This window comes from Indicator indicator, chromosome 30, assembly GCF_027791375.1.
Source record: "Indicator indicator isolate 239-I01 chromosome 30, UM_Iind_1.1, whole genome shotgun sequence".
Classification (NCBI taxonomy): domain Eukaryota; kingdom Metazoa; phylum Chordata; class Aves; order Piciformes; family Indicatoridae; genus Indicator; species Indicator indicator.
In genome coordinates this window covers 1367095-1388724 of record NC_072039.1, presented here as the reverse complement: position 1 = coordinate 1388724, position 21630 = coordinate 1367095, and the positions used below count along the sequence as shown (strand labels likewise).

Genomic DNA, 21630 nt, shown 5'->3' with positions numbered 1-21630 from the left:
GAAGTCTCAGGCCAGGGAGGCAGGGATAAGGAAACCAACAACCTGTACCTGTGTGAACTTGCAGCACAAATAAAGGAGCAGAGCTTAAAACAACAAAAAAATCATATAAAGCCAGACACTTCCTTCAGCAAGGTCAGGAAGGGAATGACTAATTCTAGGTCCCAGTCATAGTCTTGCACTTCCCCTTCCTCTTCATTGCAATCCTCATCCTGCAAGGTACTGAGCACTCCCAGCTCTGAGAGGCAAGGAGGGACCGTGCATGGCTGGTCTGGATGTGCCAGCACTTGCTCAGAAGGGACTGAGAGGTCTCACAGCAAACTGAGCTCCTGTGATGAAGCAGTTTTACTGCCCAGGATGCTGTCCCTAACCCCAAAGGGGTTTTCTCACATTTGTCTTCCCCTTACCTTCCCAAGTACCTCTCTTTCACCTTACACATTCCTATTTCTGTAGCCTTGATAAAATAAAATACCTTGGCAAACCTCCTGCCTCTTCCATTCCCCCAGGTACAGGCTGGGGAATCCAGCAGATTAGCAGCCTGCCCTCTGAAGCACTTGAGTTTATTAGCAGAGAAGGAAACAAAACACAGCAAATCCAAACCCTCTGCTTGTTTGACTCAATTATTTGAGCACTTCAAGAGTTCCCCCTTCCCCTCCTCCCTCTGGAGCACACACTTCCCCTAACTGCTGCAGGGCTGGGCTTTGGGGAAGAGGTTTAGACAGAAAAAAACTTTGTGCAGGAGCAGGTTGCAGGTCTCAAAGATGTCTCTGCACCCTGGGAAACCTTAGCTAAGAAACCTTTATCTGTGAGTGCTCCAAATTATTAGCTTTCTGCTGGGAAGAATGAGCTCTTTTGGCAAGGGCTGGAGTCACATTTCTCTTGTCACAGGCACTGCGTGAGAAAGCTGCCAGGGCTCACTGCTCACATTTCGTGTCTGCAGAGATCGCTGGGGCTCTGCCTTGCCGGTCAGCGTTTGCCTACAGCAATCACACAGGGCTTCACTCGAGAGCTCAAGCACAAGCACAGCGTTTAGAGGGAAGACACCAGAGCCCAGATCCCCACGGAACAGCATTTTGCCTTGTGGCTGAGGACTTCCATCCTGTGCTCACTTAGAACGTGGAAGGAAAACAGAGCTGCTGACCCAGTGAGAGCTGTAGGGGGAAAAATACACAGGAGACTGACAAGCAGTAACTGGCACATGACAGACAGTGCTGCTCCAGCTCTTTGGCATCAGTCAACAGCCTGGAGAGATTTTAATCAGCACTGGAAAAATGATCACAGGCAGGTAGAGAGACAACAGGCTACGAATCTGCCAGCTAAAAGATGCATTCCTCCAGTGAATTTCCACAGCAGCTGTAGGCAGCACTGGTCTCTGTGCCCAGTCAGAAGAGGAGGTGAGAGGTTTGAGTTGGTTTTGTTTAAGGGAAGTGCAGTGGCACAAACTTTGTTTAAAAGCAAGACCCAAGACCTTTCCCTCAAAGCGCTTGTGGTAAGTTCCTCATTTTCAAAGTGTTCCACAAAACAAATGGAAGGTCCCCAAACATCTTTCTCTATGGAAAACCTGCATTGAAAACACTTCACCTCTGCTTGGAATGGATAATGGAAGGAAATGTGACAGCTCTGGATCAGGTTTCAGGCATCTTGCCTGTGTCCAACAACTATTTTATGCAGAATCTGTGAAAAATCCCAGCCTGAGTTTTCACTCCAGGTGGGTCTCTGGAGCAGGAAAGTTCTTGCATTTGCCACCACTTCCACCCAGATCTCCTGATCACTCCAAGATTAAAAGATGCCTGCAGGAACATTTCTACAAAGGGATTTACCCACTTGTTCACCTTTATTCTATTTATTTGCTGAGCTTTGCACTTTTCACACTCTTCAGGCTCTTTAGGAAACACTTCAAAGTACTCCTTCATCACCTCTTTTGCACTGCAGGTGCTTCATTAGGTCCCTTTAGTGTCAAAGTGTCTCCTCTGGTTATCCCCTGGAGAGTAGTTCAGCAGCTTCTGGGGCTCAGGATTTCTGCTTAATCTCTTGCTCAGATGACTGCATCAGAGGAGGGACCCTGCTGAGTGGCAGCCACCAGAACTGACATCCCCCTCCCCCCCCCCATGCTTACTTATGAGAAAATAAAAAGCCATTGTAACAAGCTGCATGCTACTTTGTAATGGAAATGTTCCCTTCCTCAGGAGCAGGGCAAAGACAAAGGGATTCTGTGTTGTCTTGTTCTGCCTGCAAAGGGACTTCTGAGCACTGGACATAAATTCCTTCCTTAAACTTTGAGATTCTTCACTGCTGCCAAGCAGTTCTTTGCCATTCTGCAAAGACCACTGCTGGGTTCTTTTCCAGGCTCCTTTCATTTACATTGCTGAATCTTGATCTTTCCAAAAGGGCCATGGATAAGTTAGGCACTGCTGAAGATTCAGCTCCCATTGGAAAACTGGAACACAACAGGGAAGAGTCCCAAAGCCATTGGTACCCTACAACTCCTGCCAGCTGTGACAGAAACCACTGCTGTGAGCAATCCCTCCTCAGCACTGCACCAGAGTAACAAAGCCTAGAGATGTTTGAGGGATCCAGCAGTGCTGCAGACAGCTTCTTAACCACCTCACAGGCACCGAGGCAATGCCCAGGTTCTGCCTTCCTAATATTTGGCTTGTAGGAAACCCAAGCACATCAGCTCTGCTGCCAAAGCTCAGCTGTTCTGAGGATTTCCACAGACACAGCCCTTACATCTGCTCAGCCACCACGTGATGAGTGAACAGCAGGATTCCCTAAGCATCAGCAGTCTTGCTTCAGTGTCCAGCTTCTGAATCCACAATGTCTTAAACCAAAGAACTTTCCACCTCCATCCTTTCTCCGTAGTCCTGTTTCTCTCCCGTGTTTTGGCCAAGGGGATTTACAAATCCAGCTAGATTGTTTACAGTACCGTCTGAAAAGTGCAAATAATGAGCAGCAGACTATTATTAGCTTCCCAGCTGTGACCTGGTTCAAAGAATACTGAAGTTATCTGAAACTGATTTCCCAGCTTCACGGATTTCCTCAGCCCAGTGTTTCACCTTCTGGAGTCCATTTCCATAGACTGCCTGCCAACAAATCCTGCATGTTGAGTCTTGCCTCTGCAACACTGCCAATCACCTGCTTCGACTGATAAGAGAAAGGGAGTGAACACAACCACCCCAAAATAGGAAGCTATAGCACACCTCACTGCCTTAAGGACTTCTCCCTCTTCCATTACTCAGCAGATGTTCTTCAGTCAGTTCTTGAATCAGTCACTCAGTTTTTCAATGCAACTGCCAAAGCCTAATGTCAGAGGACACAGAGCCTCCCACTGAATTCAGCAAGGCAGTTACTGCTGCTCTCTTGCTTCAGCAGGAAAGGGCACAGTGTTTTGAGAGAGCCTCCCTGCCTGCAGCTGTACCCCAGCAGCAGACAGAGCAGTGCTGCTGCACTTGGCTCAGCAACTACTCCTTCATTCCTCACCATGAACTGACATCTCTGAGGGGAGGATTCCGAAAGATTCTATTACTCAACTGCTTTTGAGATCTGCTGCAGTAAAAAAAGGGCAAATCCACCCCCATGAAAGAAAATACCAATTCTGAAAATGCCACAGGTCTTTGGAATTTGAGTTTCCCCCACAGCTTACAGACACCAGAGCCAAGGCTCCGTGTCTGGTCTCACAATGGAGCTTACTCCACTGCTAACAGCTCTGCTTCCCCTGCAACTTCTCACCAGAAAGCAGGGGATTCTTGGAATGCATCTGAATATCCTTGGGGCAGAAGAGGTGAGGAGCCAACTAAAAGAGGAGGGAAGAAAAAGACATAAAAGCTTTTCATTGTGTAAAGATGATTCTGTTGGCAACAGTCTAAGAACAGAGTAAGAATAATTCAGCATCACACAGCTGGAGAGCCTTCAGCTGCTGGGACAGTGCTGGACACCTCTTTCAGCCATCCCTTTTTCATATTCCAGCATGTGACACCCCAATAACAGATTTCCCCAGGGCAGCTAACAGCTTTGCAGCTATAAAAACTCTGGGTACTGCACCAAACTCTATTCTGACTGGGGAATCCATTCAGAAAAGGAAAAAAAGGGTTAAAGTAAATATTTTTTTTTTATTTACACCACAGTTGATATCAATACTCCTTAGAGCTGCCTTCCAACAGCTGAAGGGATCCTACAGGAAGGCTGCAGAGGGACTTTTCCTGAGGGTGTCTAGAGACAGGACAAAGGGGAAGGGTTTGAAGCTGAGGGAAGAGCAGGGTTAGACTGGAGCTGAGGAAGAAATTCTTCAGTAGGAGGGTGTTGAGACTCTGGCACAGGCTGCCCAGGGAGGCTGTGGCTGCCTCCTCCCTGGGGGTGTTCAAGGCCAGGCTGGATGAGGCCCTGAGCAGCTGAGTCTAGTTGAGAGGTGTCCCTGCCCTGATCTCTGAGGTCCCTTCCAGCCTAAGCCATGCTGTGATTCTATGAATCAAAGCACAGACCCCTGCCACTGAGAGACATTGGCCTCCTGTGGCTTCCCAAAGGACCTCACATGGACAGGAATTAATACAGGGGATTAATACAGGGGTGGAGGCTCCTGGGTTGTGTGATTTTTTTTTTTTTTGCTTCTTGCAGTGAAAAATGGAGGAGAGATGGCTGAGAAAACCATGTGGGTTTGGAAGAAAAAAAAAAGAAACAGTCAACTCTAGGAAATTGCTTAACTGGAATGTGGCAACTTGCCACATTCTCTGGAAGTGTCTTTTAAACCAGCAAAAGAGCTTTATTTGAACAAGCTGCCATGAGGCTGCATTTTGGGATTGTCAGAAAGAACAAAATGCACTAAATTCACTCTGCTCTAAGTGCTTTGAACCTACAGAGCAGGCTTGCTTATCCCAGCTCTTAAGAAGAGAAGAGAAGAGCTTTGGTGTGTTCTGCCATGCAGTGGCATCAGAGATTTTCAGCATGATCATCAGTTTTAGAGGATGCTTCCAGAGTGTTCCAGAGCACTGAGGCACCAACTGCAGGAATGAAAAAATTCTCTGCAAGCATAACTGGGATTCAGCTGCCAAGTAAAAAGCAGGTCACCCACAGCTCAGCTCTAGAAAAGAGTCCTGAAACAATTACAACATCAAATGGAGGCAATGGATTGTTTAGGAGCTTCTTTCTCTCTCCTCTAGGGCTGGGTATGCCATCAGAGTGGGAATTGTGCAGAGTGCTTCCCTGCTCAGCTTTCCTTCCTCCTCAGACAGCAAACACAAACTCACAGGGCTTATCTTGTCAGTTCTCTCTCTCTGCAGTCCTGTGTGTCCCAGCTCAGAACCAGGAACACTAATGTGAGGCAAACTCCCCTGCAGGGCAATTGCCTTGCCAGGGAAGACAATGGAAAGGAACAGAGCACCTCACCCTTAAGGGCTAAGGCAGGTCTCCCATCAGGCAAGGATCCCCATCCCAGCTCTCATGCCCCATCCCACAATGAGCACAGCAATTCCCCTGACACCTGAGGAATCACTTTCCAAAACACTCCTGATTCCCTGGTGCAGAGGAGCTCACACTCCTTATGGATTTGCAGAGGGCTGATGCAGGGAGCTGCTCTGAAGCAAAAGAATGGTGGTGCAGAAAGGCTTTACAAACTCACAGATGGCAGTGGGCTGGAAGGGACCATCAGAGGTTTCTTTATTGCCCTTTTCCTGAGTTTGTTTTGCAGTCACTGAGGTGAGCTACGTGCATGAGCTCCCCTGTTTCACTCTGCTATCAAACTGCTGCTCAGTTGCTGGCATCTTGGCCTGTGTGTTGAATGAGGTTTTGTACTGGAGCAGCTCTCCTTCCTTCCTACTCCCCCTGCTACTCTGCAGGGACATCAACAGAGGAGGGAGGCAACAGGAAGAGCAGGAGTCACCTCTGCAGAGACACAGCAGGATGTGACCTCTAGTCCCTAAATAGGGCACGAGTGCTCAGACTATCCAAACTGGTGTCTCCCTAAAGGAAAGGCCATTTAATGACATCAGTGGTGGTTGTAGGAGGGACTTAATTATTAACTGCAAAGACCTTAAATTAGTGGCTATTCTGATGGACTCTTGCTAAACAAAGCTCAAACACTGCTGCTGGATGGAGCCTCAGCTCTGCTCAGCTTTGATCTTCCAAAGTGTTGGTGCTGCTCCCAGCCAAGAGCATCCAGCTGCTGCAGCCTCGGTGCTCTGCTGGCATGGGACAGTGTCTGCAAACCCGTGTGACCTGTTTGCCCAGCTCAGAGGCTACCCTTCCAGCTCAGCCTGGGCTGCCCTGCTACACTTCACCTTGGAGCTGACACCAATGTGTGTCCAGGGGCTGCCTGACCCCAGTTTCCCAGGGCAGCAGACAAATTACTGCCTGCAGCGAGGCAATGAGGGAATTACCATAGGGTAGTCTCATCTCCAGGCACAGGTCCTGAGCTGGACAAAGCATCTTTTCAGCCTCAGATCTAAACCCTGCTGTACTGGGGTGTTGAGGGAGGCTTTCCTGCTAGCAGGCGAGCACCCTCACTGCCTCTGGTTACAATCAGCTGGCTGCTGCTGGGACTGTACCAACACCAGAGATGGCACCACAATGCTAGAACTTCATCCTTTGAGGGTAGTGATTCACCCAGTTCAGCCTCTTTAATCTCCAGTCTAGGAGACCATGCCAACAAATTTGGAACGTGCCAGCCTTCAAAGCCAGGGCTCTGGGTGATACTCCCTGTGAAGTATTTCTAGTCGTATCCTAGACAGTAAAAAGCATTGCAATTAACATGGCTCAGCCCAGTTAGTGGTAGCTGGGATGGCTGAGCTCCACAGCAGGCAAACCCACAGCCCACAACAGGCTCCTGACAGCAGGTGTCCTTGCTCAGGCTGTTCAGAGCAGCCACATCTGCCACCAAAGCCTGACCCCCAGCCTAGCAAGGTAATACTGCAGATGTTTTATTCAGCTGTGCCCCAGCTCAGGAGAACAAACTGAGGCACAACTAAGAACTGTTCTCAACACATCTCTAGAAAGTAAAAAGGGGAAGCCTCCACCACCCCTTGTGCATCAATTCTGCTTGGAAGAGACCTTAGTTTACTATGGCTGAGTGTTGAAGCAGCTTCTTGCAGTGCTGCACCTCCAGCCTCCTTTTCCTGCTCAGGAGAAACAGCTTGTGCATGAAGCTAAGCAAAGCTGAGCTGGAGCTTGTTTATGCTTTCCAAGGGTATATGCTGTGTGCTGGAAAGCAGCACCTCTAACCAGGCTGACTCTGGGCTGCAAGAATAACTGGAAATGAACTCTGGACCATCGGCTCCCAGCCACTCTGTGTCAGATCATGTTGCATAAATAATAGGCAAGCCTGGGGGAGGGGTGCACTCCCTCAGTGACAGGAGCAACCTGCCTTCTGCTGCTACTCTTCTAGCAGCTGCACAAAGCTTCACACTAGCAATGATGTGTTTGAAACCCAACGAGCACAGCAGTGGGAGAAAGAGAGGAAAAGCTTTTGGGTTACACCACAGCTGGAAGGAAAGGGAGCAGGCTAGAAAGGCAACTACTACACAGCTTCACCTGAGCCTGGCCACTGAGAGCAGCAGGTAAGCTATCAGGAGGGTGCTTCAGGTACCCAGTCCATGTAGGCAGTGCTGAGGCTCCATTTGCCTCACAGCCATGCCATCTGCAGTGCCACTCTGATGTGAGAGTTGCAGTGCAACAAATGTACAGAGAAGTCCTTTCTTATCCCAGCTTCCACACTGTGCTGTCCCCTAAACACTGAACAGCAGCAGGAATACAAGCAGTGCCTGCCCCAGCTGCCTGCCAGGGCAGGTCAGAAGGTCTGTGGCTGGCAGCAGTGCTCTCCTGAGCAGACTGACTGCTCTCAGTGCCTTCAGCTGAGAGCATAACATGCTCAGCTCTCACTCAGGAACCTTCAAACACTCCCTTCTTGTCTCTGGGCAGCCTGGAGAATAAAAGAGCAAGGCTGAGTGCAGGTAGTCCTCCCTCTGAGTGCAGAGGGGAACTGTAGAGTACACAACTTCTCACCCCAGTTCTTCATTCTGAGGAGCCTTTCAAGGCATGCAGACACATCCACACAGTGAGACTGTAAATTAGTCTCTTCCTTCACCAAAGGCTCGTGACAAATGATGATCTCTAACAGGATACAATGACCTGCTAAACTGTCTGTTGATCTCTTGTGGGGAGGGGGGGTTCCAAGACCTCCCTGAACATCATTTCCTGAAGTCTAAAGTAAAACATCTGCCCTCACCCAGTGAAAGAATGCACGGCTTGGGTAATGGCAGACTCACTTTGCTACCTGCTATTCTTGATTCCTCACTATCCTAATAGTTCATTATCAGCCTCAGGAAAGGGTTCAAGCTCTTTTAAAAAAGAAAAAAAAATGCAGAGGAAGACCTCCAGAGTAATTGGACTTGAAAGCATTCCTGTAATCATTTCAGTGGTGGAGACTTCAAAGGGAGGTGTGAACAAATGAAACCTTTCCACAGACAGTATGGCCCCATGAGTGATGCAAGAAAATGAAGCTGGAAGTTCTCATCCCATGGTGTTGTAACCATGGTAACAGCTCTTCATCCTTGTGCAGTGGTGTTGAGATGTAGTAAGTTCCAACTTTTGATCTAGAAGCATCAGGCTTCTGAGGGCAGGGAGGCTTTCTGTAGGCATGGCTGCATGTTTTACTAGGTTGGAGAGCAGCAGTGGAAGCAGAGCTGCAGAGCGGGCTCTGACAATGATCACATCCCCCTTTAAGTCCAGTTTAAACATTGTACAAGATAACCACACCAGGTTCTGTGCTTGTGCAGCTGAAGTCTGGACAATTTCTGCATCAACACTTACAGATCTGATGCTGAGGGTCAATCAGTCTAGGATGTGCTTCTTTAACATGTGCACAGGAGAAGTAAAATCAGGGTCAAGTCTCTGGCCTGATGTCAGGCATGGCCTTCAGCAGTGTGTCAAATATCCTTGCTCCATACACTGAGCTGAGATTTGTGCTTCAAAATGAGGGCACATTACTGTCCTCTGTCCTGGATCAGATCACAAAGCTTCAGCTGAGCTGTGTTTCTCACCCTCAGCACTGTGAGTCCATCAAGTGAAGCAAGACACCACCAAGAACCTGCAAAACTATTCATTTAAATCCTAGACTGGAAGGAATTTGAGAGAGGCAAGGAAGCCAAACTCATCTTCAGAAGTACTTAGTAATTTTCCAGTGACGAATGGAACCTGAGCTGCATCTGCAGCCTGCACACCAAGTGTTAAGAAACACACCCAAGCTTATGCTGATTGTAAATACCAAATAAGCATAACAAACACCTGGAATAAGGTTTCCAGAGCTCTGTTTAAGTATCTTCCCACTGCACTTCACTAGAGGCTAAGTAAACAATGTATGGAAGACAGTTACTGCTGCAAACTTAAAGCTCCACCTGGGTGGAGGCAGGGGCTGTCCTCCCGTGCTGGGGCTCCTCACAGAGGGTGGGAGCTGAGCTGGGAAGCAGTCATGCTGCTGAACCAAGCACCTGAAAAGATAAAAGAGGTCTGTAACATTTTCACCACCTTAAGGGACAGGTGAAATAAGGCAGAGAAAGAAGCTTTCTGCACTCTAAAAATATCCACTCTCTCGGTTTGTTATCCTTGCTGTTTGAGTGCTGCTTTTTACTACCTTGCCTGTTCAAAGCCCACTTAGTTTACTTCAGACCAAGTCTGAAGCAGCACTTTTGTTTAAATAGCTGGAGCTTCAAGTGAGAGTCAAGGCCACACTGTTTAAGGTATTCAACCTTGAAAGGCACTTATAAAAGAACTGCGCCAGCAGAGACTAGAGCTAAATTCAGCTCTTACCCTAGTTCTGAACTGCTTCAGCTCCTTTCTTTTCAGCACAGGCACATTGGGTTTCTACTACTGTGAAGGGAAGTGGACTCCCATAACCTGCCACTCATCTCATGTCAACTGGGTAACCCCAAGGAACACAAGTGGGGTTCAAAGTGGAAGCCAGCTGCACACTTTGCAGCAGATATGTCACTTACATGATACCTTTAGCAGACCAAATGTTCCATCAAGTGATACGGCTGTAAATAATTTACCAGCCACCCCATAACACTTGATTAAAACCCACTGAAAGAAGATCTAATTAAATTGTCTCTGGCAGAACAGATAATGATATGACGACTGTTAAAAAGCAGATGGCAAGCAGAAGCTCATCAGAACATGAGGACATCATTTAGCAGAGGGTAGCTTTGTCTCTGTTGAGCTGTGGTGATCTGCACCTGTCTGATGCTGGCTGCTCTGGAGGTCATTCCTTCATTCTGCCTTTGGGCATCTGAAGTGACAGCAAGAGGACTGAGTGTCCTCAGGAGTGGCATTTGGGCACCTGGAGAGCAAGTACCTAATCTCTAAGGCAAGCAGGCTGGAAAGCATTTACTGCACCTTTAGTAGCAGACAGCAGGTAAAGCTGGGAAGTGCATCAGTCATGGAACTGCCAAACTTTTTGAGGAAGGTTGTGTAGAGGACTGCTGGTGGCAATGAAGCCACTAATGAGGTCAGCACTTGATAGCTTCACAAAGTTGACCACCACAGCAATGCTCAAAGTAACAAGAAGAAGAAACACAACCTGCTGTTGTCAGCTCTACATCCCTCTCACCAAAAACTGGCTGCCTCAAAGCACTGAGAAATGACAATGAAATGCTGCGGGCAGGATCTGCCCCCTCACTACAGAACAGGGCAAAGACAGCCTGGCTACAGAGAGGAGCTGCAAGGAGCAGCAAAGAGCAGGGCTGCAGCACTGCCTGCTGCTGCCAAAGCACTCCCTGCTCACTCAGCTGAAGGGACAGAGGCTGCTCCCCTTGGCTGGAAGCCTTGTGTTGTGAGGTGGCCATTCACTTCAAAGCTCTTGTCCTCAGACCACAAACTAGTTATGCTTGGCAACTGAGGCCCCTTGAAGAAAATGAGGAAAGAACACATCAGTGGAACTGGAGCATGCTGTGGCAGCTGGCAGTGTTGTAGATTTAGTTGCCATAAGAATCAAACCCTAAACATTAGTGGCAGCCTAGCAGAGTTCTGCAGCTAGCTCTTGCTAAGTTAGCTGTGCCTCCAGTTGCCTCCAGATGACAGCTGATAAGGACCATTCAGACAGATGCTAATAGGGGATTGCTGCATCCTACATCATTCTCAAAAACACAAAAAACAGGACCAGGGCTCCCACAAATGCTTTCAGCACAAACCCAGCCAGTGGTTCGGTGCAGGAGCTAAAGACCCTTGGCTTTGCAGCAGCTCTCCTTGCTCCCTCCAAGCCTTAGCTTCCAACCACCCAAGTCACAAGCCAGGACTTGCAAATGGCCCAGGAATTTAGGGTGCACCGAGAGGTGTCCTACAGAAACTCTGCCTCTTTATACCCCCACAAAATGCCAGCAGTACAGCAGTGCTTAAATGAGGCCTGGAGCAGTCAGCCAGTGGTTCTACAAATATCATTCTAGAGCCACAAAGCAAGACCAGGGCAGTTTGAGCACACATGATATCCTGCCTTAATACAAATGGGCTTGACAAGCCCTTTGAGACCTACTCTGCTATTCCTCCCAGCTTAGTTGTGTGAGCTGTGTCTTTGCTGTGTGTGCTCACCTTGGCTTACTTCAACACCATGACCTCCTTCCTCTTACAGACACCCTTGTGTTTCAAAGGAAAAAGAGAAAAAAAATAAACCTTTATTGTCCAGAGGGAGCAGGTTGAAAGCCTGTGCAAATGTCCCCACAGGGCCCAGTCTCCTGGTAACAATACCTGTGTGTTTTACTCAGCTGTGTCCTCAAAGTACAGGGGAATAGACAAGGGCAGAGCTTCCAGAACTCACCAAAATGAGGCGGGGGTGGGGGGGGAGGGGGAAATACACTGCATCTGATCTGCACTAAGAGAGTTTGATTCTGCTGGCTGGTGCTGCTCTGAGGCTCTCACAACGCTCTCTGTAGGCATTCTGGGAGAGTTAAAGTCAGAAGTTTTCATAAGAAATGTTTTACTTTGTGGAAAGTTTCAGTTTGGGTCAGAAAGACAAAAGGCTCACAAGCTGAAGTGTTTTGCTTGGCAGATGAAGAACAGTTTTTCAAGAGGGGGGTGTCCAAAAATGTCAGGAAGCTTTAAACAACAAACTCCTAGGACTTCTGCTTATTTCAGCAGGGCAAGTGTATCCTAAAGCAGGAGTCAGTCCTTTAGCCTGCTCTAAGAGTGAAATAGAAAAGGCTACTCTGCAAGGTAAAAACTCTTACTAGAACATTCTCCATGCTTTAAGGATGGGATGGGAGGAAGCAGGCATGGAGGGGATCTCCTAGAGCACTACAGGCAGCCCAAGGGGCACTGACACACTTCTTGCAGTAACTATTGGTGACAGATCCACTCACCTCCCCTGCCTGATGCATTTTAGTGGTGATGCTTGCTTGAACTTCTCAATCTGCAGAACATTATATCTTCCTTCCAGCTTATTCAGCACCACTAATAAGCACAAATAAGACCTCACACTGGAACCTGCAAGCCTCAACAATAGACCCCACACATACACAGCAGCAATGAGCAGCTCAAAACTTCCTTTCTAAATTTAGACTGCTTCAAACAGAAGTGAAAGTTCTTTGATGTATCAACAAACCCATGCTTTAGAAGCACGTCAGGAGAGTAAACTGGGCAGGAAAGTGCTCACCTGCCCTGTTCAACTTACTTGCATAAGGCTTCTCAGGGATTTCCAGGGACCCAGGCTCCTGGCTGCATTCTGGAACCCGTGGTCAATTGCCTGTCAATTACCTGTTTTCGCAGCTCAGACCAGACCAGGGTCTGGATCTGCTGCATCCCAGCAAGATTCATCCGTGTCATGTTAATTACTGCTCTGAAGTGGATCTCACAGCTTCTGCTATTAGAGCTCTACCATTTGGCATAACTAATAATCATCATATCAGAGGCATTCTGCAGGCCCTGATCAAAGCACCATTCCTTATTCCACTGATAAAGTGTCCTGTGATTCTTCTGTGCTTCCCCAAGATGCTCCCAGTACAAATTATGTTTTCTCTCTAGGCAGAAAAGGAATGACAAAGCCTTGCCTTCTGTTCACTTTAGGCAGAGGATGCCATGGGCTGGGATTCACCCCCAGCTCTCAACACTCTCCCCTCCAACCACCTCCTCAAGTATAACCAGAAAAACACCTGAAACTCCTTGGGTTCTTCTTTTAGGAAAATCACTGCTAAAAACAACACAACAGGAAGCTCTCTCTTCCCCCCCCCCCATTCATTAAAGCATGGAAAGTGTATTTGAGTCACAGCCATCCAGGCACACATTCTGCACACATGCTGAGGTGCCCAAGTCCATGAGATTTGCATCTTCCATCTACCTACAGCCCCAACAGTTCAGACTGAAGATACTTGTGCTGCACTTAAGAGAAAGATGAGCAAAAGGCTCCCAGTCTGGGCTGTGATGCACACATGCCCAGAGAGACCACAGGTAAGCTAAGGCTTGAGTTTCTACCTCAGGAACACTCCAGGGCTCAGTTTGAACAGCTACTTCAAAAAGCAGGCTCACAACACAGGCAGGGAGCTCAGCCACAGGACTGGTGCCTGTCAGCTAGCACAGGTTCAGGTGGACACTGCATTTGCACCAAGGATTGCTTCATGTTTCCTGGAGCGTGTGCAGTGGGAGCACAGCTGGGCTGGGACATGCCTCTGGGATCTGTAGGTGGCACAGAGTTCTGTGCAGCTCTGGCTTAAGGCAAAAGACACATCTGACCACCACTTTGGTGGCTCTCAGCTGTCCTCCCACCTTATCAGCATCACAGAGTTTTGCTACTTTAACCCAGAATTGATCCTGTCCTAGATTCTGGGGGCATGGATCACACCTGAGCTATGCCAGTAAGGAATAGCTGCAGTCAAAGCCAACCCAGATTGCCAAATTGTTTCTTAGTGCTAATTTTTGACAGGCTTCAGATTGCCACCAAGAGGCAGGCATGACTGTGACACTGCTCTGCACAACTGCTCACAGGTTATGCCTTGGTACAACAGCCCTTTCCTGGTGGAGCAGGTGTGTCTGCAGATTCAAAGAGCCTCTGTTCCCCCAGCCTGCTGCCTGTGGCAGCACAGTGCTGCTGCTGGCATCAGCCATGGGGGATTCTTCCATGGGAGCAAGAAACAAGCAGGGAGGGAAGTCTGCAGGAGATGCCTCCAACCCCCAGACCAGTGAGAGAGCCAGGTTGGCTTTCAGGACAATTTTCCTTTTAGGAAAAAAAGACAGACAGAAAGACAGACAGAAAGACAGAAAGACAGACAGAAAGACAGAAAGACAGACAGACAGAAAGACAGACAGAAAGAAAGAATTCCCCATGGCTGAAAATAAGAATAAGAAATCTTGGCCTCAAAGGGAAGATAAGGGCTTACCCCTCAAGCATCAGAAAGATTCCATGGGCTACGTTGCAAATAATCATTTTAAGCTTAAATAATTTGGTGTGCCACACGACTTCTTTTGTGAAGTGTTCCTCTGTTTATGACCAAACCCAGGTGAGACATTTGTGTACCACCAGGCTGACTCAGAGCTGTAAATGTGTCACTAGTGCACAGCTGTAACCCTAACCGGGGCTTTCCTTGGGTGAAATGCAGTTAACAGCTAGCACCTGAACTTGAGAGGCAGCCCAGTCCTGCTCAGGTGGTGTCTGTGCAAGCTTGGTGACATCCATGGCTTGAGCCAGCTACAGCTGAGCTTCAGGCTGGGCTGCCTCACTGATTAGATCAGTTCTGAAGGTGCACCAATATCAGAATCTCCCACTGGGCTCGTCTGGCACGACAGATTGTGGGTTCCTGTTCCTGTCTGCAGGCACGTACACTTCATACTGAGGGCTCAGCTCCAGGCTCTGCTGAGCTGCTGGTTTGGAGTTCAGCTGCTGCTAAGGGTCTCCAAGCTGACTCTGTGTGAAGATGAGTGGGAATAGTCCTGGTTTAACATAACCCAGTGACCACACAAGTGGTCTTTAGAGAGAGAAATGCAGCACAAAGCCTTGCTCTGATCCTTCCTTTCTTGCTTTGCAGTCAGTGAATCATAGAATCCAACCCAAGAAGTACACACAGACCTTGACAGAAAAGTGAGGACTCTCTTGTCTTCTCTTGATAACAACCTCCTCATCACAGCCTGTCCTGGAAACTCCAGTTAAGTTAAAACACTGCTGCTTACTTTTTGCGTCATCATTTGTATCAAACCAGTGGAAGGAGATGAGCTAAATTCCATTATGATGTGCAAATTCTCACCAGATACAAACTGTCCCAAAGAAAAGAAGATGCCTACAGACTTGACATTAATGTACATCTCCCTCCTTCCCAGTCAAACAACCTCTGTTGAAGCCTATTTCCCACAAACAAGTGCACAACTTTAAGAGAATCCTACAGAAAAGACACTTTTAAGCAAAACAAATGTGTTGCATATATGCAAAAAGCAAGATTAAGTAAGAGACTTTCTCCTTCTCTTACATAAGACCTGCTGGGAAAGGAAGTCTTCAGCTGAACAAGGCCCACAAACAAGTGGCTACAGGTTGCAGTTTGGCCTGAAATATTCACTACTCCCACCTCATGCAATTCACAAACGCAAAGCCTTCCTTCCCTTGTGCATGCCACATGCCCAACTTCCAGTCTGCAAGTCTGGGCAGTTATCATCCCTCTTCATCTCCTCTCATGCCTCCCCTCATTCTCAAAGCATTTGTTTCTGTTTAGAGATTGCTTGGTAGGAGATAAGCTCTCTCTGGCCAGAGTGCCAAAGGACTGGAGATAATGCTGAAGCAAGTTCAAACACATTGAATCCCCAGGTGTCAGTCAGCCAGAATGAAAGGCTGACCTGTGGAGCAGCAGAGCAGCAGACTGACTTGTTTGTGACACAGCACTGCTCCAGTCAGGCTTCTCATCTGCTGCTTTAGTTGACAGAAGCCATTCCTGAGGCAGAAGCCAACGTGATCCTTGCACCCAGGGCCAAGAGCATCTCCACCACACAGTCCCCCCAAAGAGCACTGAGGACAGTTGTCCTTAGGAACAGGAACAACATGTGCCACCACTCCTCCCCAGCACTCCCACCATAACCAGTTAGGAGACAGCTTCCACGCCAGAAACACCACAGTTAGCTCTTGTGATGCAAGAGCCAAGGTATGCCTGAATACACTGTAGGTCTCAGGTCAGCCTGGGCCTGCCTCAGCTTTGCTGCAGTTAAAAATGGCAGGGGAAGAAAGAAATAAAAAAAAAAAAAAAACCAAAAGGTGGCCCAGTTAGTCTGGTAATTGCCACACTTCTCCAAACCTGCTCTGCTGTTCCCAGCAGAAGAGACTGAGGAACCACAGGGACTTCCCCTGCAGCCAGCACACAGGACTGCATTTTCCTCCTCACCTCCAGACAGCCTTGGGCTGCAGCACAAAACGTTCCATGTGCTTCTCTACTACAGATGTGAAACCCAGCCCCATTCCTAACCAAACCCAGAAATGCTGCTTTTACTAAGAAGTGCTGCTTGAAGTAATATGCTTCTGGTTTTGCAAAAGACAGCTTAAGAGTCATGCAAGGGATTAGTGTAAGAACAGAGTTACAAGACTGACAGAGCTGTTTCCTTCCAGGGATGCTTGGTGCAACACTGAATGATCACCACATGGCAAGACCCTTTTTGCTCTCTTACATACAGGTTACAATTACCACTCTCTTCCATTTCAGTTTTGCAGTTGACTTGAGAAATGAGTAAACGGGCTAGGACAGAAATGAAAGCAAGCCACACAGCAAAGTGTTGGGTAGAAAGAAGACTCAAGCACTTATTTGGTAGAACATATAATTAAAAAGCAAAACAAACAAACAAACAAAAAAAAAAAAAAAAAACCAAACCAACAAACCCCAAACCCAAGACCCTGTGGCACCAGAGGACCTGCTCTGCTAATAACCAAACTAACTCAAGCTGCTTTCCACTCGAGGGAAACTCCCTGCCCTTCTAAGAAAGGGCCCTCCTACAGCTGAAACAGGGTCAGTCAGCTCATGTGAGGCATCTACACTCAACACATTCTTTGCAAGCAATTCCCAGAGCCCTTTCTGTCCCCACTTCTTTCTGTCTGACAGAAAGTTCACCCTGCACTCATCTGAGCCTCTGTGAGTGCTTCTCTTTACCTGTCAAGGTCCCAGTTTTAAATCTTTAGCTACCATGAGCTTTATTTTGAGAAGACCTCACACACAAGAGGAACGAGGAAGGGCTTAGAGCATTTCAGTCAGTTGGGGCCATAAGTGTGCACTCAGATACCTTCAGTGAGGTTGAGGTTCTTGCCTCTGAAGCACAGACATTAGGGATCACAGAGGACACATGGCAGCTGTCCAAGCTGTGAACTGGCACAGAGGGAAGTAGTGCCAGCAGGACCATGCTGTAGCAAAAGCATTTAGATGCACCTGCACTGCTGTTTTTAAGGCTGCTGACTCCATTCACATCACAACTACTTTCAGAACTTCACTTCAGGGCTGTGCTAACCTTGGGATGAGAAATGGCAATGAGCACAGGCTGCTGGCTGAGTGGCACTAGGGTGGAAGTTCCACAGCACGTCCACCTGGCAGCATCCACCCACGGGCAGGGGTGGTCTGAAGGCCGGCAGTTCACTGATGGAGGAGATTGTGTTCAAGGAGATATCCCCTTACCTGTGAAGTTCACAGTTTTGACACCAAAACTAGACATTACAGAAGAGGTAGGAGCTGTACACAATACTGAAGCTTCCCTGCACTTTTGTCCCTTCCAATAGAAGCAGAAAGTGAAATCAATAAACTGATTTTTGACTTAGCACATTGGATTGCATTCAGATCACAGAGGTGCAACCTCACATTCAGCCTCAGGAGCTACTTCAGCTTCCAGAGTCAAGTCCCCTCCTTTCCCAAACACTTCCTGCTTCCAGTTTGCTGCTTTTATCTATCCCATGTTTTATCATTTGCTTGTGGCTTTACCAGTTACACTAATGCAGCTAAGTTTCCATAGTTTTCTTTCCATGATGAAGTTTCCATAGCTCTGTTTCCATGAAAAACTTTCTGCACAAAAGCAGAGGACAGGTGTGGATTCAAATTCAAAACACAGATGACCCTCCCAGGCACGGCTGCCATGCCACTAAGTCTAAGTCGTCACTAATGACCATCTCCAGAGGCATTCACTGACTCAAGGCCACCCAGAGAGCCACAGCACCAGAGATCCCTGAGCTTCTGATGGCACTGCTGACTCTGGAGGAGCTGCCCACAGCCTGCCCAGGGCTGTGCACCACAGCCAAGCCAGCAGCAGCACCAGCTCCATGCGGTCCCAGGGCATCTCTCCGCTGATGCCATCCGATGGGCAAAGGCAGATGGCCACAGACACGTTTCTGACAGCTCACCCAGGCACAGTGACAGCACCTAAGGACCCTGGCAGCTCATCACCTGCAGACAGTGCTGCTGCCCACCACTCTCAGCTGCTCTGAGGGAAATGACAACTGGGGAAGTAAACATAGACCCTCGTCTCTGCAGGCTGTTCTCTGCAACTGCAGCCTGACACAGAGAGTCAAGCACAAGGCTGGGGCTATGCTTGACAACTTATTTTGGGACAGGCAACTGAACAGAGCAAAGGCCACACAGTCCATATCCATGCCCAAAACTTCCCACGTTGGCAGAGATCCAGCACTTGGTTAAGTTCCCAGAGAATTCATACTCTGTACTGTGCATCAAAGAGAATTTTTTTTCAGCTAAGATTTTTTTCTTATCATAAATTTTATGATCATCAGTGACTGTGGCACCAATTTGCTGAAGCAGATAAATGTTTAAGAGGAACACATACACACACCCAGCAAATACCACCAAAGCTTTTACTGCTTTTACTGCTTTGAGAAGAATCTGAAGATGACAGCAAGGCCTTTATGCTGCGGGAATAAAGGTTTCTCTTCAAAACAGGTCCACCAGCAAAATCCTGATGATCATTTTCCAACATGATGCTGATTGACATTGTTTGAACATTAAAAGAGCCATCAAGAAGAGTCCCCAGAAGCCTACACAAATATTGTTCTATAAACAATAGCCTTTTGAATGCCATTTGGAGGTGGCAGGAGGAAAAAAAAGAGTGCTGTAAATTAAAAAAAAAAAAAAATCAAACAACAAAACAAAACCACACAAAACAAACCAACCAAACACACAAAAAGGCAGAGGAAGAAAAAAGGAAGAATGATAGATTCCCAAGAGGTTGTGCCAAAAGCTACCTACCACCTATTGTTTCACAATTTTTTTCCCAACCTTCAGTTCTCATGTGATGGATTTTGCAGCATCTGTGCATGTTACAGCTACTCTGTTGCAATGATCTTTCTTCCTGCAGGCCCAGCACTCCAGCTCCACAGCCTCCAGGATCAGGCTGCAGAACAGGACCATCCCTCTTTACCTGTAACTTCCCTCAGAGAAAGGGGTGGGTGGGTTATTGTTTACTCTGCTTACAGCAACCTTACCTGCACTCAAGGTAAAATGAAATGTGATTGAAGTATCTAAAGGTCAAACGAATTAAGCAAAAATAAATCTGCATTCCCTTTCCAAACACTTATGCAGACTCGAGCACAGATTCAGGCTTTCTCTGAAAGCATCACAATAGCACACATGCTTTGTGCTTAGAGAGTTTCCTATAATCTCTCTAAACAGCAAAACATCTCTGCAGCCCGGACTGCCGTGCCGTTTGTCAGCCACGCCAAGAGAGTCAAACTGAGATCAGCGACCCGGGGGACAGAGCCGGGCCTGGAGCACATGGCAGGACCCATCCGAATCAAACATCAGCGACCTGAAGAGGAGCGTGAGCCTACCCAGCCTCCCAGGACGGGTGATGTGGTGACCCACCCTCTGCTGGAGAGCCTCAAGTCACCTCTGCTCCCCACCTCACCTCCCTGCAGCGACACCGGAGCCCAGCCACGGGAGCCGGGGCCGCACGCAGTTCCCCCTGCCCGCCTGACAGCTCCGACTGCCCCACGGCCGCCCCGGGCAGCGGCACCCCCGGCCCGCCCGGCGCTTCCCCGCACCTGTCCTCCGCCCTCACCTCTCCGGGAAGGATGGGGACAGCCCTGGCACGGCCAGCCTGGCCCCGCAGCCCAGGCAGCGAGGGGGCTGAGCCGCTACTGCCAGGGCTGCGGCGGGGATGGGGCTCCCTCCCTTCCTCGTAAACCCCCCTCCACCCGGGGCAGAAAAGAGGCAGAAGCGAGGGTGCGCGGTCGCCGGTGCTGAGGAAAGCGCGCCGAGGGAGGGGACAGGCCCGCGGCCCCGGTAAGGGGCAGGCCTCGGCCGCCGGTGCTAAGGGGAAAAGGAACCGAGGGGCGGTAGCGGAGCTCCCCTCCGGCCCCAGGGCGGCTGCCCAGCCCCGTACCTCCAGGGTGCGGATCTCCTGCTGGGTGAGGTCGTTGGACGCGGCGCACTTGGTGCGGAGCCCGCGCAGGTTGGAGAGAGAGATGTCGATGAGGTCCTGCAGCAGCCCGCACTGCTGCAGCGTGCTCCGCACAGCCGGCAAGCCCCGCGCCGCCGCGCCCGCCCGGGGCCCCGCGCCGCCGGCCGCCGCCGCCTCGCCGCCGCTCCGCTCCTTCCTCTCCAGCATGCCGGCGGCTCGCAGGGCAGCCGCTCTATCCATTCCTCGGCATCAGGGAGGCCGGGGAGGAGAGGCGGCGGCGGCGGGGGGAGCAGCAGGGAGGAGGGCGGGCAGCCGGCGGCTCGCTCCGCCTCGCCTCGCCTCTCCTCTCCTCCCCGGGCAATTACCGAGCATTAACATGCACGGCGGCGAGGCACCGCGGGCGCTGCTCCGCCTCCCCACCCCAGCGGCTCCCTCCACCCCTCTCAGCGCCCACCGCAGCTCCTCACCACCTCCCTCTGCCCGCCTTAGCCCTCCCGCAGGTACGGCAGCACTCGTAGCTTGCTCTAGAGACGCCCGCAGCCCTGCATCTCTGAAGGAAAAAGCGTCAGGGGCAGCGTCGGGCTCGACCAACCCAGCCGGGGATGAGGGCACGGCTGGCAGGGGCAGCGTCTGGCCGTGGGGACGGGCTCCAGCCAAGCCTCTCACTCCGCTCGGCGCTGGGACGAGCGCTGTGCAGAAAACAAGACACATCCATCTGCCTGCAGACACTGCGTGCCCCAAGGACCTGAAGGTCTGAAGGCTGCAAACAGCACCAGAAGGGCGCTGTGTGTGAAGAGCTCGTTGTACATTTCCCCATGGGTTGGTCAGTTTCAGACGTGGTACACTGGGCCTGGGTTGGTCAGTTTCAGCCGTGGCACAGCCGACCTGGAGGCTTCTGTGGCCTGAGCAGTTACCAAGTTCACCGACGCAGGTGACATCTGAGCCACACAAACAAGTGCTCCTTATAAACAAGTCACTTACTAAGGCCTTAGAGAGTTTTCCTATAATAGCCCTTCCCAAACCTTCTATAAATCGATCAGGGCCATGTTTTATTTGACATAAACTTTCACCTAGTAAGGAATAAGTGCAATTCTAGTGCATGAAGTGGGCATTATTATAAACATGTTTCAGTGAATATAAGCACTTGAGTGCAATAGTTGTGTGGGTTCATTCATATCATGAGTAGGAGGGAGATTTATTAAGGCCTCATGGAACCACTGTGGTTTCAGCTCCACAAGGGAAATGCTAGAAAAGTGGTCCAGGGAGCTGCATTACAGGTGCATGTCCTAAATGTCTGAGGGACTTGCACAGAAC

At 49.3% G+C, this 21630-nt stretch overlaps 1 protein-coding gene across 1 annotated transcript in view; it reads right to left on the bottom strand.

Annotated features, from left to right (window-relative positions):
- The window catches only part of KSR1 (kinase suppressor of ras 1), a 64002-nt gene extending 43446 nt beyond the window's left edge, over positions 1-20556 (bottom strand). The window contains exon 1 of the mRNA XM_054394280.1: positions 20299-20556. Coding sequence (XP_054250255.1) covers positions 20299-20556 — 258 coding nt within the window. The remainder of the gene's footprint in view (positions 1-20298) is intronic.
- Positions 20557-21630: the final 1074 nt, after the last annotated feature.